Here is a 13,911-nt window from a genome sequence, read left to right as displayed (position 1 = left end):
GAGAAAAGCGCAATATAAATGTTATTTGTCTTGTCTTGTCTTGTCTTTTTTAAAGCACTTTTCTAAGCGCTTTTGCAGAGCGATTCGGCTTTTTTCACTTCCTGATGCAAGTCAGGAAGTGAACAGTTTGATCTGGAAATGAATAAATACAATGTATTTAATCATCAAAGCACTGGGGAAATCACTATACAAAGCGCTTTTTTAAGCGCTTTGCGATTTCCCTATACCTTCTATTGAGCAAAAACGCTCAGAAAATGGTACAGGCAGCACTTAGCTGAGCGGATCGGAAACGAACCGCTCAGATGAGAACACTCTCATAGGGAAAGATTGCACAAGCTTTTTAAGGCAATTTTCAAAATCGCTGGCGCTTGAAAAAAAGGGCAAAAAACCCCTAGGTGTGAACGAGCCCTTTGGGAGCAAATTCCCTCTTTCATCCTCATTTGTCCCTATTTCAGGACTGATGCACAGGCAAACATAAATATATGTATTTTTCTACGGAAAAATGTGTTTACCTGACTCTACACTATATTCCCAACTTAATAAAATAATATATTTATTTTAAAATCTTAATATGAAGGAAAACTAATGCTTATAGAAATGGAAAGTATGGTTGGAATTATAGAACAATGTTTTTTTTTTTTTTTACTAATTAATTCATTGTGGTATGCATGAATAGTGGTGTGGCGGGGGCGTGATTAGAGGTGTGGCATGGGCGTGGTTAAAGGAGTTCTTTCTCAAAAAGTTGGAAGGTATGAAACAATGGCAGTGGCATGCTTCTGTTGTAAACCACAGATAAAACTGGTAATACAAGTGTATTACATTACTGAGCTCAGTGAGGGAGGAAGGGGCGGGCACAATTTACAACTCAGGCCGCAGGTGGACACCGGATCATGTTATGTATGAGAACCTTCAGTAAAAAAAAAATGTTCAGAAATGTCAATTTAAATGTTTTGTTTCCGAGAATTCCAAAGCCAGTGAAAATAATGCCTGGTTTCCCAGAATGCTCTGGGGGGAGAATTCCGCATAGCCAATCAGCCTAGGCTAAGCATCACTTGGAGGGCAGGGCTACAGGGATCAGTGAATAATGGCGCACAGCGCCTATGCATAAAAATGGCGCCGCATTAAAAAGATACGCTTATCGCTATTTATCGTTAGTACTGCATAATAATGGCGCACAGGGAAAAAAGAAGAAAAACGGCACACACTAACGTTATTTATCAATAGTGGCACACACTAACGTTATTTATCAATAGTGGCACACACTAACGTTATTTATCAATAGTGGCTCACACTAACGTTATTTATCAATAGCGCCCTACATAAGCCAAACTGCAGACGTTATTTAACTGCAAAACGGTAAATGGATTTAATGTAACACTGTCAAGGTTAGGGTTAGGCACCACTGGGGGGGTCTTAGGGTCAGGCACCACCAGGGGGGGGGGGGGTCTTAGGGTTAGGCACCACCAAGGGGGTGGTTAGGGTTAGGCACCACCAGGGGGGTGGTTAGGGTTGGGCACCACCAGGGGGGTCTTAGTTTAGGGAGAGGTACAGGGAGGGTTCTGTGTGAGAGTTGGGTTAGATTACGTATAGTTACAGTACAATATACACCACCAGGGGGGTGGTTAGGGTTAGGCACCACCAGGGGGGTAGTTAGGGTTAGGCACCACCAGGGGGGTGGTTAGGGTTAGGCACCACCAGGGGGGTAGTTAGGGTTAGGCACCACCAGGGGGGTGGTTAGGGTTAGGCACCACCAGTTGGGGTTTAGGGGTGAGGGATAGGTACAGAGAGGGTTCTGTGTGTTAACGCTAAATAACGATAAGGCTTTAACGCTAAATAACAATAAGGCTTTAACGTTAAATAGCGATAAGCGGCAAACGGATTAGTGGCAACACTGTGCGCCATTATTCACAGGCACCATTTTCAGATGGATGCGGGGCTACATACTAATATACAGCAATATGTAGACATAGGAAGTGTTTCTGATGCTGAAAATTACTGTAATAGTGGATATCATGAATCATTTACTGCATCCTACTAGATGTCACTACAGTGCCTCGTTAAGTACTGTACCATACACAGTTTCAATACGAAGCACAGCTGTCAATTCTCAGCCAAAGCACAGTATTAGAGCTTTGCATGGTACCATAACTGCAGCCAATCACAATAGTAAAAAAGACAAGTTTTATTGTTATTTTATAATAATGATAAAAGACAAGTAATAAGAATACATGAAAGCACAGCAGTAGTAATGACAGTTACCAGTCTGCCAGGTGGAAGACAACATTTGAAGCAGGAGAATCAGTACTATTCTTGGCAACCTGGCTGACAGTTGAAAAGGTGTCAGATATTGACATTTCGGAGCTATTTTTTCAACATAAGGTACATTCAAGAGTTTATTTTGCCACTGGTGCATGAATGGCTATAAAGTGAGCTTTTGCAAGAGAACTGCTATAGTAGCCAGTTACAGCATGACAGCTGGCCTGCATACACATAAGAAGCCTATAGAGACAGGTCCTCTTAAGGTGGCCATACACTTGTTAGATTAGCAGCAGACAGATCATCAGATAGATTTTCGTATCTATCTGATGTGTTTAGGAAAATGTTTTACTAGGAACAGATTTTCAATAGATTTCAGTATCAAAATCGGGAAATCGATTTGCGATCGATCAGGCAATGGATTTACGATCGATCAATTTTGATTGATCGGTCGGCCGCTATTCGCTGAGTGTATGGGCCCCTTTAGTCTTTCGTTTCACACCCCAGCATGACTGAGTCCCGCTAAGCATTCTTTATGCTTGTATAACAGAGCCTGCACAGACAGGACTGCAGATCTCCCATTCCACCAGCAGCAGACAAAGCCACTGCTCTGGCCCAGGGCCACGGCTCAGCCCACGTACCTGGTGAGGATGTAAGGCGAGAAGGAGGCTGGGTTGTCCTGCTCGGAGAACAAAGGCATGGACCCTCCCATGATGTGGACTCGGAAACCCAACACCAGCATCACCTGCGAGAGACAAGCCTCAGATCAAATATCCTCTGCATAGGTCACAGCTAGCGTCTCCTACAGAGCTGTCACATCGAGCATAACTGTACATGGCTGAGAGCCTTCACAGAGGGAGAACAATGCCAGGCATTGACTGCCAACAATGATGGGTGCAGCCTGGCTGAGTACAAGAGCCAAAATCCACCAACATTAAACACTTTAGACTTTCAATGCGTTGTTTTTGGAAAACAGTAAAAGTGTTTTATTTTCGCTCAGTGTAATTAATAGTCTGAGAGAGAAAAAGAGGCAGAGAAAGAAAAAGAGGCAGAAAGAGACATGGATGTCAAAAGAGCTACAAATGAGATGTAAAAGAAAGAGAAACATGAGAAAGAGACAGAAAAGAGGAAGTTAGAGACAGAGGGAAAAAGAGAGTGGAAGAGAGCAGAGGCAGACCATAATGAACGACGGTGGTGAGAATCTCTAGAATGTGTATCCCTGACGCCTCAGCCAGCGATCAGTGCTGTGGATCACATTGGGCGACCGCTGGCTGAGAGCACAGTTCTCACTCAGACCGCCACGTGACGTCACTTGCATGCATGCACCGTCGGTCCCCCCACCAACAGAATGCGGTGCTAGCCTATAGCCCCAGGGATCGAGTACCGGGCTGCTCTGGTTGCCACTGTTTTATCTGAGGGAGGGGCATGTGGAATCCCAGGCTAGCGGTGTGTGGTGGCATTAAAGCGAACCTAAACTCAGAACTTCCTCTCTGCTTTAAAAGATAAGCAACAGCATAATACCTATTAAAGAAAAAAACATGTATTTGTTACAGCTGATACAAATCCTGCAATAAATCTGCAGTGGATCAACTTCCTGCTTTCATAGAAGAAGACATAGGGTTAACATCCTGTGTTTACAAATCAGCAGCTCTGCCATGGCAGAGGACGGTCCTGAGCTGACACAGCTGAGAGATGAAATTACAGTTAGATTAATCACAGATGAGGGCTAAACTCTCTAAAAAAAGGGTGTACTTCTATGTTTTCCTTCTGTCCTGTTTAGGAGTTCAGGTCCACTCTAACATTCCCATAGCATAGCCAGAACGGTGGGTATCAGACAATACTGTGTGAGCCAACAAGTGTACAGTACTGGTCAACTTCCATATGAAATGATTTGAATGGGAATTCGGACTAAACTGTTTTATTTTTAGATGTTCCTAGAGAGGGACTGTATGTACCTTTGACCCTGGGACTGAAACAGTGTGGAAAGCACTCTCTTTACACTCAAAGGGAGCAGAAGGAGCCAGACGTGTCATGAGGAGGAAGAACTACAATATGAGTTCCACTTATTGCTGCCAACTCCAAGCAGCTCACACGCTAGAGGTCAGTTCAACAATAGGAGAATGGAAACTACATCTCGCTAGAAGGAAAGGGTTCTGCAGCTGCACAATATGTGCCAGCATGATACAGGCTTAAAGGACAACTGTAGTGAGAAGAATATGGAGGCTGCCATACTTATTTCCTTTTAAACAATACCCGTTGCCTGGCAGCCCTGCTGGTCTGTTTGGCTGCAGAAGTGTCTAAATCACACCAGGAACAAGTATGCAGCTAATTTTGTCAGATCTGCCAATAATGTCAGAAACCCCTAATCTGTTGCATGCTTGTTCAGGGCCTATAACTGAAAGTATTAGAGGCAGAGGATCAGCAGGATAGCCAGGCAACTGGTATTGTTTAAGGGAATAAATATGGCAGCCTCCAGATCCCTCTCCCTTCAGTTGTCCTTTACAGGATACCAGAGCTGAAAGACTGGTAAAAAGTGAAGATGTAGGGATGTATAAGCAAATACCACGCCTCCTGTTCCCCTCCGTCACTCGCCTTTCTCCTACACTCAGTCCCTTTATCTTCGGCGACGCCAAACTCGGACATACTGCGCATGCACTCCTCTGTGGCCACGCAATGATGTCACAGGACAGGAGTGCTCCCAGGACAGCAGAGCACCCGCTCTTGCATGCCAACGTGCTTGCTCCCCTACAGTGAGCATTACATGCTAAGTGGAGACGCGGGGGGAGCGAGCGTGCTCCTGTCCTTTGACATCACTCTGCGTGGCCACAGGGGAGCTGAACGGACATACTGCACATGCGCTCCTCTGTGGCCATGCAGTGATGTCACAGGACAGGAGTGCTCCCAGGACAGCAGAGCACCCGCTGTACAGTGAGCATTACATTAAGTGGAGACGCGGGGGGAGCGAGCGCGCTCCTGTCCTGTGACATCACTCTGCATGGCCACAGGGGAGCAGAACGGACATACTGCGCATGCGCAGCACAGTATGTCCAGGTTTGGAGTCTCCGAAGATAACGGGTCTAAGTGTAGGAGAACGGCGAGCGATGAAGGAGGTAAGTATTTGCTTATACCCCCTACCCACTGCACCTTCACTATTTACAAGAGTCTTTTGGCTCTGGTATCCTTTAAAGGTGTATGGTCATTCAGTGCTACTTCCTTTGTTAGGCTCACTTCACACATTAAACGCGGCGGTCCTCGCTCTAGCGCTGTCCATTCAAATGAATGGGCAGCACTTTTCAAATGATGATATCAGCTTTTGCGGTTGTTCACGTAAATGCTGCACTTGATCCCATTTCATCTTGGAGGATACATCTATTGTCAAGGATCAGCTACATCTGGTGCTTCCATGCTCAAAATGCACAGAAAAGACAGAGCAAGAGATTAGGAGCAAGTGAAGAAACAAAGAGAGAGAGAGAGAGAGAGAGAAAGAAAGAGAGGAGGAGGGGAAAAAAGAAAGAAAGAAAAAAAGAGAAACACAAAGACAGACAGACAGCAAGAGATTAGGAGTGAGAGAAGAGATAAGAAAGAAAGAAAGAGAGAGAGAGAGGGGGGGGGGGGAAGAAAGAAAGAAAGAAAGAGAGAGAGGGGGAGGGGAACAAAGAAAGAAAGAACATAAAGAAAGATAGAGAAACACAGAGACAGACAGAGAGCAAGAGATAGCCAGCATCACCAGATTAATGGACATCCTCCACAGAGTCCACTGTGAGCAGCTGCTGAGCACAGATGCTGGCCCGCTCAGCTGGAGGTCTGCTATAAAGTATCAGGATTGTCAGCAGCCGGATCAAAACTAAAAATAGATAAAGTAAATTTGGCCTTTTATAAAATTGGCCTTTTATACCCATCTATGTCCCCACGTGGGAGAATTTCTTTCAAGAAGTGGGTAAAACTCTCCATCAGATCCGTGGAGCTATGCTTTACAGCCGTGCATCTCTCTGCAGACACAGTGCAGAGTCTTCTCATCCCTCCATTCCTGGCAGCAGCAGAGTTCCATTTCCCCTAGACACAGCATGGAACTTGGCTGCAGCAGTCAGGGGCCCCTCTCACTCCTCTGTACACTCAGGAGGAGGAGGACAGGCTGAATACAAACCCCAATCCCACATTCCACTCACATGGCAGGAAACCAGGGCCGCTCTCCTCAGGAAGGGAAGGGCTGCAGCCCACGTATTCTTCAAAGGGTGCTCCAGAGATGCTAACCTAAGGTCAGAGAGAGAAAGTGATGATATGGGAGTCTCATGTACATTGATAAGGCTGCGAAGAGAGAACCTGTCACCTCTCTGTGGAAATATTACTGGGACTGCACATGATGGAGATCATATATAACAGCTACAGTATTTACCAGTGACCTCACTATTCCTTCCTGCTCAAACCCACCCCACACAGGTCAGGCCTCTAATCCCGGCTGCTTCACTTGTCTATTTCTCAATTCGGTTTTATTCCCGATCCTATTAATGCTGGCCACACATACACATGTCAAGATTAGGATTGTATAAAGAAACTGATCGCATGTATGCAAAAACAAATTATAAACTGCAACTCATTTTATTTAATAGGAATGCCTGAAAATTGTGATGGGATTGAATTGAATTTATTGGTTTGGAAATTATTCTTTTGTGATCATTTTTTTTCTGTGTCACTGCTATTTGATCAAACTCTTATTAAGTTAAATAACTTAAAAAAAATAAAAAGCCTTAGCTTATTTTGCTGTTGTTTTAAAAATAGCATGATTAAAACCATCACATGAAACTCAATCCATGGGCTTGATTCACTAAACCGTGATAACTCAAATATCACACCTTATCAAAGATATTACACCTTATCAAAGGTAACCTGCCTTATCAGAGTAGCATAGCGAGCGCTACGAACCCGCTGGGGCTCAGGGCAGGACTAATGCCATTGCCAATTAGCAGGCATAAGTTTGTAGCACTCGCTATGCTACTCTGATAATGCGTGTTAACTTTGATAAGGTGTGATATTTGAGTTATCACGGTTTAGTGAATCAAGCCCATGTGTGATAAGATGTTTAACTGGATCTTGCATTTATAATTTTGGATTGGCCACAGAAAGGTTTCTGCGCAGCGACGTAGCTAAGGAGCTATGGGCCCCGGTGCTAGTTTCACATGGGGCCCCCCAAGCACTCTATACATGACAATTGACACGGTGTACCAAAACCTGCCAAGGACAACCAGTGTCAGAGGTACAAGAAGGGGATGGGGAACAACTCGTGAATGATTACTACTCTTCAAAGCATCTATAGAAGTGATTATTACCACCACAGGACCAATAAGAGCTAATACTGCGGATAAGGGAGGGCCCTATAGGGCCCCTCTGGCCCAAGGGCCCTGAAGCGTTTGAGACCTCTGCAACCCCTATTGCTACACCACTGTTTCTGTTTGTTTGGTAAAATGTTTCATAAGAGATGCAGAGTGATAAAACTCTATTATTTTATCGCTATCTGCTTACCATAACCGTCTGACAAACTGTCATTTGAAGTGAACTTTGGGCATGGATATAGATTTAAAGGAAACTTGAGATGAGGTTGGGGGGAAAATTCATACATATCTGGGGCTTCCTCGAGCCCCCTTCAGACCTCTGGCTCACTCGCTGTTCAGCCGGGCTGCTTCGATTCTCGCTAGAGTCCTCTGAAATGTCTCCAGTCTGGGCATACTGTGCAGGGCGGCTTGGCCAAAGGTCTGAAGGGGCTTGTAGGAAGCCCCAGGTATGTACGAATTTTCCCCACCCCTGTCTCAGGTACACTTAAAGAGAACCTGATCTGAAAATAAAAAGTCAAAATAACCATACACAGGTCATACTTACCTCCCATGTAGTCTACTCATCAATCCCTTTCTCCTCTCCTGTGTCCCATTTGTCCACTGTGATCAATGGAATTCTCTGTCCTCCATTTTAAAAATGGCTATTACCCCATAACAGCTTCCTGATCAGCACACTGTTAAACTGTAATATCACCCACTTGAGCCATAGGGAAACATGGACATTACTTTCCACATTCAGTTGTAACTGACAGCAACTGGTATATTTCAGTTCTGACAAAATATTGTCAGAACTGGAAAGGATCACTGTAAGAAGAAAATGGTGAGCTTCTGAGAGGAACTGACGGTGAGGTAAGAATGTAATACTGATTTGCAGGTACTTCATGTGTTTATTTTAAATAATTTTACTTGCTTCAGGTTCCCTTTAAGGTGCATTACTCGATGATCGAATCTGCCAGAGAACGATGCCGCAACGTGGCCACCGGATCGTAATTTTGATCTGACATTTTAACCCTATCTAGAGAGAGCTCTCTCTAGAAAAGGCTTGGTCAGGTGCACAGCTGTGTCAGTGTTCGATTTTCAGATGACATAAAGACTGCCGGCCGGTCTCCCCTCCCATGTGTAATGTATTTGCTCTGGGCCCATAGTGAGTGTTAGATGCATTCACCTACCCACTGGCGCACTCCTCCTGCATCCGTGTCTTCTATCCATCGCTACCAGGCACTTGTGCCCTGTGACCTGACAGCATGTACAAGGTCAAGCATGTACCACCAGGCGATGGAGAGAAGACACAGGAGGAGGTGTACCAGTGGACAGATGAGCTGCTGTGCTTTAACACTCACCACGGGCCAGACCTAGGGAAGCAATGTTCAAATGTTACTATACGTAAGTGTGTAGCCAACCTAAACCCCAATTTCAGACAGATATGTTTTCTTAGCCTTCCTGGTGCTACACAGAGTGAGGAATGGATATGATTTCTGAGCAGTCTTTTACATTGGACTTTTAAGATCTGACATTTCCTACTAATTGGCAGGCTTTTTAACATTTTAATAAATACATATGAAATTGTTTAAGACCCTGTTCACACTGGCACTAAAAAGCGGCCCGTCAGCGGATTGTAATGGAACGGATCCAATGTTAACCTATGGATCTGTTCACATTGGTCAGTGTGAACTAGCCCTAAAATTTTAAATGGAAACCGTTTATCTGCTATTTGTTGACTGGTGTCTGTAACTTTTTGAAGACCAGAGGTTTATACCCCCTAGTGACAAGGCCATTTTTTTACAATTCAGCACCTTTACCTCCTTTTCTTCCCACTAATAGAGCTTTATTTTGGTGGTCTCTGATTGCTGCTGCAATTTTTTTAGATTATTTATCAAAAATGTTCAAATTTTGGGAGGTTAATTTTCATAAAGCATTTTTTCATAAAACATCTTTTATTGGAGATTGGCCACCCTGACCACTGGAGAATGCAAAGACCGAGTGGGTGCGGTACTTCCCCATGTGTGCTTACAGTGGTGGCTTGCTTAGGCAACTCTGTTTTAAAAGTATCCTTGCGCACATATTTTATATTACATCTAATATCTAAAAGACTCTCCTCTTCTTATAAATCTGAACTTCACTTTGGAATTTCATAGCTGGCAACAGTAGGTAATAGAAATGAAGTGACTATCTATATTTAAAGGAAACCTAAACTGAGAGGGATATGGATTTTTCCTTTTAAACAATACCAGTTGCCTGGCAGCTCTGCTGATCTCTTTAGGTGCAGTAGTGGCTGTATCACACACCTGAAACAAGCATGCAGCTAATCCAGTCTGACTTCAGTCAGTGCACCTGATCTGCATGCTTGTTGAAGCGCTGTGGCTGAAAGTATTAGAGACACAGCATCAGCAGGAGGGTTAGGCAACTGGTATTGTTTTAAAAGGAAAAATCCACATCCTTCTCAGTTTAGGTTCCCTTTAAGTCGATATTATAATGAAAGTGTAAATACTATTTTTAGTATTACCCTTTAGGCTAGGTTCACAGTGGGGTATTGCATTGCATTCTCTGTAAAACAGGAAGGCGATGGAACATAAAAGGCGTACCACATGATATCCGACCTGGAACAAGCATGCAGCCAGTGAAAGTACACCTGATCTGAGCTCTTGTTTTGACTCAATGAACTAGCTCTGACTTGGGCTATTGCTGGGGGAAACTTTGACACTTGGTGTGGGGATATCTTTGTACTGTGTTTTTTATGTTGTGCACTATTTTCTCCTGACGACGCCCTGTATTAGGGTGAAACAATTGTTGAGAGCACTGTAAATATTGACACTCATGCACCCACTTATATGTGTTACCCCAGTTACCTTCTGTGAAGGAGGATTACCTATATCCTTGACCCCCATGGGGTCCTTTGCAACTAGTGTGGCTGATCTACATTGACCTGTGTGCGAGCAAACCACACCCCAGTACTAGGGGAACTTGCACCCAGTGTTTTTCTGCCACAATTGTGCTCATTATATAGGTATTAATTTTTAAAAGAAATTGCACTGTGATGTAGGTCTCAATTGGTGACACTGGGGCAGAGATAGCTACACCCCACGGGGAATACAAGGTGACCAGTGGGGGGGATCAGCAAAGACCCTCACCCTGTAGTGTTCATACCAATACTGACCATATACAGTCTTTTATCTCTCATTACCTGAGACAAGAAACCTCCCATGTATTACCACAGCGATCATATTGTTGTGTACATGGGATAGGTCTACTATTGACCAAATTTCTGGTACTTATGGTCTAGCTCTGTTTGGGCATTGTGCAATTGTTATTTATTACCAGTACCTCCCATTCGGTAGTGTAATAGTTTTGACTCAATGACTCAGCCAACATTGAAGGCACATCAGTCTTTTTTATCAAAGCAGACAAAGATGGCAGACTTAAAATGGACCCTGAGCACTTGTTAAAAAAGAAATAGTGACTTACCTGAGGCTTCCTCCAGCCCACCGTTGGCCTCAAGGTCCCCTGTGTCCTCCTGCCATTCTCTCCCTGTCCCGGCTGGCAGCTCTGTTATGGGACGACTTCGGCCTGAAGTCGTCAGGCCCGCTTCCTGCTTTGTCACTTTGCGACATCAAGCTGGCCAGCTACTTATTATCACGTCGGCCGGCCGGCATGAGGGCGTGAGAGTCCCACGCATGCATGATTCTCTAATATTGAACTGCGCATGCGCACGACTCTCACGCCTGCCGGCATGATTACACATATCGGCAAAGTGGGAAGCAGGCCTGACGACTTCAGTCCCTGACTGTGGAGGATTGAAGGATGGTCAACTGGCTCAGGGTGAGCAGTTTGTTTGTCACAGACTTGCAGCCAGCCAGTATGTTATTGTGTTGAGTTGCAGCATGTCATGTCTCAAGTTGTTGCATCTGCTCCCTTGCTGACTAAGAACATTAAATGAAGCAGACTAAATTGTTGGGTGCTGTGCGATCATTCCAAATCGTGAAGCGGGGGGGGGGGGGGCATCCTCATAAACTTGCCTCAGGCAGCAGTCTGGAACTGTCCCTGACTGTATGAAATCCATGACCCTCCTTACATAAAGGGGTGCTCCCCAGTGAACAAACCTTTTTATCCGGCGCAGGCACAGGATCTGGAAGTCATACACCAGGCAGACCCCAAACACGGTGATTCCGGTCTCCTTCATTAGCATGGCACAGGTGCCCAGGAGCAGACTGAGGAGCAGGAGGAGGGGCGATCGGGTACCAGGGAAGTGATCAGCAGTTGAGTCTGTCTCCACGCTCCTGTAGCAACAAACATAAACCATAAATCAGAGGTGTTTCATTTATTTAAATGGAGTGCAGAATAGAGCCATGCCAAAAATGCCTTTTGTCAGCAGTCCAAGAGGTGGGAGCTGCAGAGGCTTCCCACAGTGTCCTTGACCCCACCTTTGCTACCTGAAACACTCTTCTTGTTCATGGCGGCGCTCCCTTCTCATGTATAAGTATGGTCATCCTGCAGGCATGCAAGTAAGGTCTGCCTCTCCACAGTACCATAAAGACACTGGTGCATGAGCATCTTCACACTCCTGCACACAGGCTACCCTTATTTGTGAATTATACAGTATGACTGCACCATTACACGGACTGGAGTGTGGCCACAAGGACGTATCTGACAAGCTCTGGTTGAATATGTTCAGAAGGACCCTGCACAGGAGCGGTGGGGTTCAGGATGACCCGGGAAGCCTTTGGATTATCCAGAGGTCTCTCTCTACTTGAGGAGTAAGTATCTATTTTTTATTTTAAAATCCACTTGAGGTTTAATACATCAGGGGTAGTGTTAGATAAAATGTAAGTTCCATCAAATATAAATTCCATCAAAAATTAAAAAAATTAGCATTCATTAACTTTAACTGCAGCTGCAATGTTTCCTGGCTATTTCACAGATCAATAACTGATTTCCCAAATGGTGTAGGGATGCCTGACGATAGGCACAGGCTGTACTGGAAAACGTACCTTATATAAGAGAGGAAGGCCAAGAGGAACAGCAGACAAGCCAAGACATCTGCTCTGCCAACAATGCCCGCCACCTGGAAAAACACAAAGGGAAACGCTCATAAAAGCCAAATACAGATGACTTCTATTGTGTTCATGAGTAAGACTGCCACTTAATCTGACCATCCAGCCTCCCTCAGACCTGTCACCCCCAATAGCATTCACTAGAAAATGCAAATGACCACCACTTCAACCAATCAGTTGAATTCCCCAAAATCTGCTGCTTCTTACTCTCCGAGTCTCCTTATAAGTACTAGACAAGCTTTCTGGAAAGGCCACACTGGCCTGGGCCTTGGGCACCTGCTGAGCAAGGGGGTGGCTGTACAGAGGGGTTTCTGCATATGGAAGAGGAAAAAGCAAATAGAAAAGGGAAGAAGTATATAGATCAATACATGGAAGAGGGAAGCTGCTGCATAGGTGGTCACACATTATTAAAACATTTTCAGATTAGATATTAGATTTGAGATGAGCATCATCTAATTACAATCTATTGAGAGTATGGCATTTTTCAAGCAATATTATGATTAAAAGATCTAGTTCATTGCTATAACTATCTTGCCGAGAACCACCGGGAGCATGAGTAGAGCTGCAATCAAAATCTTATGTAATATTTAACTATGCAGAGTGGTAGAACAGGTAACAATCAATATCTGAAAGAAATCAATTATCTGGGTTAAACAGTGTGTGGCCAGCTTTAGAAACAAAATGCTCATTTAGACATCATACAGTAGACCAGCGCTGTCCAACTCCAGTCCGTGAGGGACGAGGTCCTCATACATTTTTGGCACAGCTCAAATTCATTGGTGGAACTGAATCAGGAAAAGATTCCGTTGTAAACACTGGCATGTAAAGGATCTTCTAAAAAATTAGCATATTGTGATAAAGTTCATTGTTTTCTGTAATGTACTGATAAACATTAGACTTTCATATATTTTAGATTCAAATATACACAACTGAAGTAGTTCCTTTTATTGTTTTAATATTGATGATTTTGGCATACAGCTCATGAAAACCCAAATTTCCTATCTCAAAAAATGTGCATATTTCATCCGACCAATAAAAGAAAAGTGTTTTTAAAACAAAACAGTCAACCTTCAAATAATTATGTTCAGTTATGCACTCAATACTTGGTCGGGAATCCTTTTGCAGAAATGACTGCTTCAATGCGGCGTGGCATGGAGGCAATCAGCCTGTGGCACTGCTCAGGTGTTGTGGAGGCCCAGGATGCTTCCATGGTCAGTAAACCATTTACTAGTGAGAGACGCAAGACCCAACACTCTGGATGAGCTTAAAGCCGCTATCGA

The 13,911-nt window shown here is 44.3% G+C and overlaps 1 protein-coding gene across 3 annotated transcripts in view; it reads right to left on the bottom strand.

Annotated features, from left to right (window-relative positions):
* Positions 1–13,911, bottom strand: part of TMTC1 (transmembrane O-mannosyltransferase targeting cadherins 1) — an 87,933-nt gene that overhangs the window by 45,894 nt on the left and 28,128 nt on the right. For all 3 annotated transcript variants that reach the window (XM_068277626.1, XM_068277627.1, XM_068277628.1), the window contains exons 4-7: positions 12,569–12,642; positions 11,681–11,857; positions 6,423–6,507; positions 2,898–3,001 (exon numbers count right to left, since the gene is read on the bottom strand). In XM_068277626.1, the coding sequence (XP_068133727.1) occupies positions 2,898–3,001; positions 6,423–6,507; positions 11,681–11,857; positions 12,569–12,642 (440 nt within the window). The remainder of the gene's footprint in view (positions 1–2,897; positions 3,002–6,422; positions 6,508–11,680; positions 11,858–12,568; positions 12,643–13,911) is intronic.

The sequence above is a fragment of the Hyperolius riggenbachi genome, chromosome 3 (assembly GCF_040937935.1).
Source record: "Hyperolius riggenbachi isolate aHypRig1 chromosome 3, aHypRig1.pri, whole genome shotgun sequence".
Taxonomy (NCBI): domain Eukaryota; kingdom Metazoa; phylum Chordata; class Amphibia; order Anura; family Hyperoliidae; genus Hyperolius; species Hyperolius riggenbachi.
This window is presented reverse-complemented; position numbering and strand designations above follow the sequence as displayed.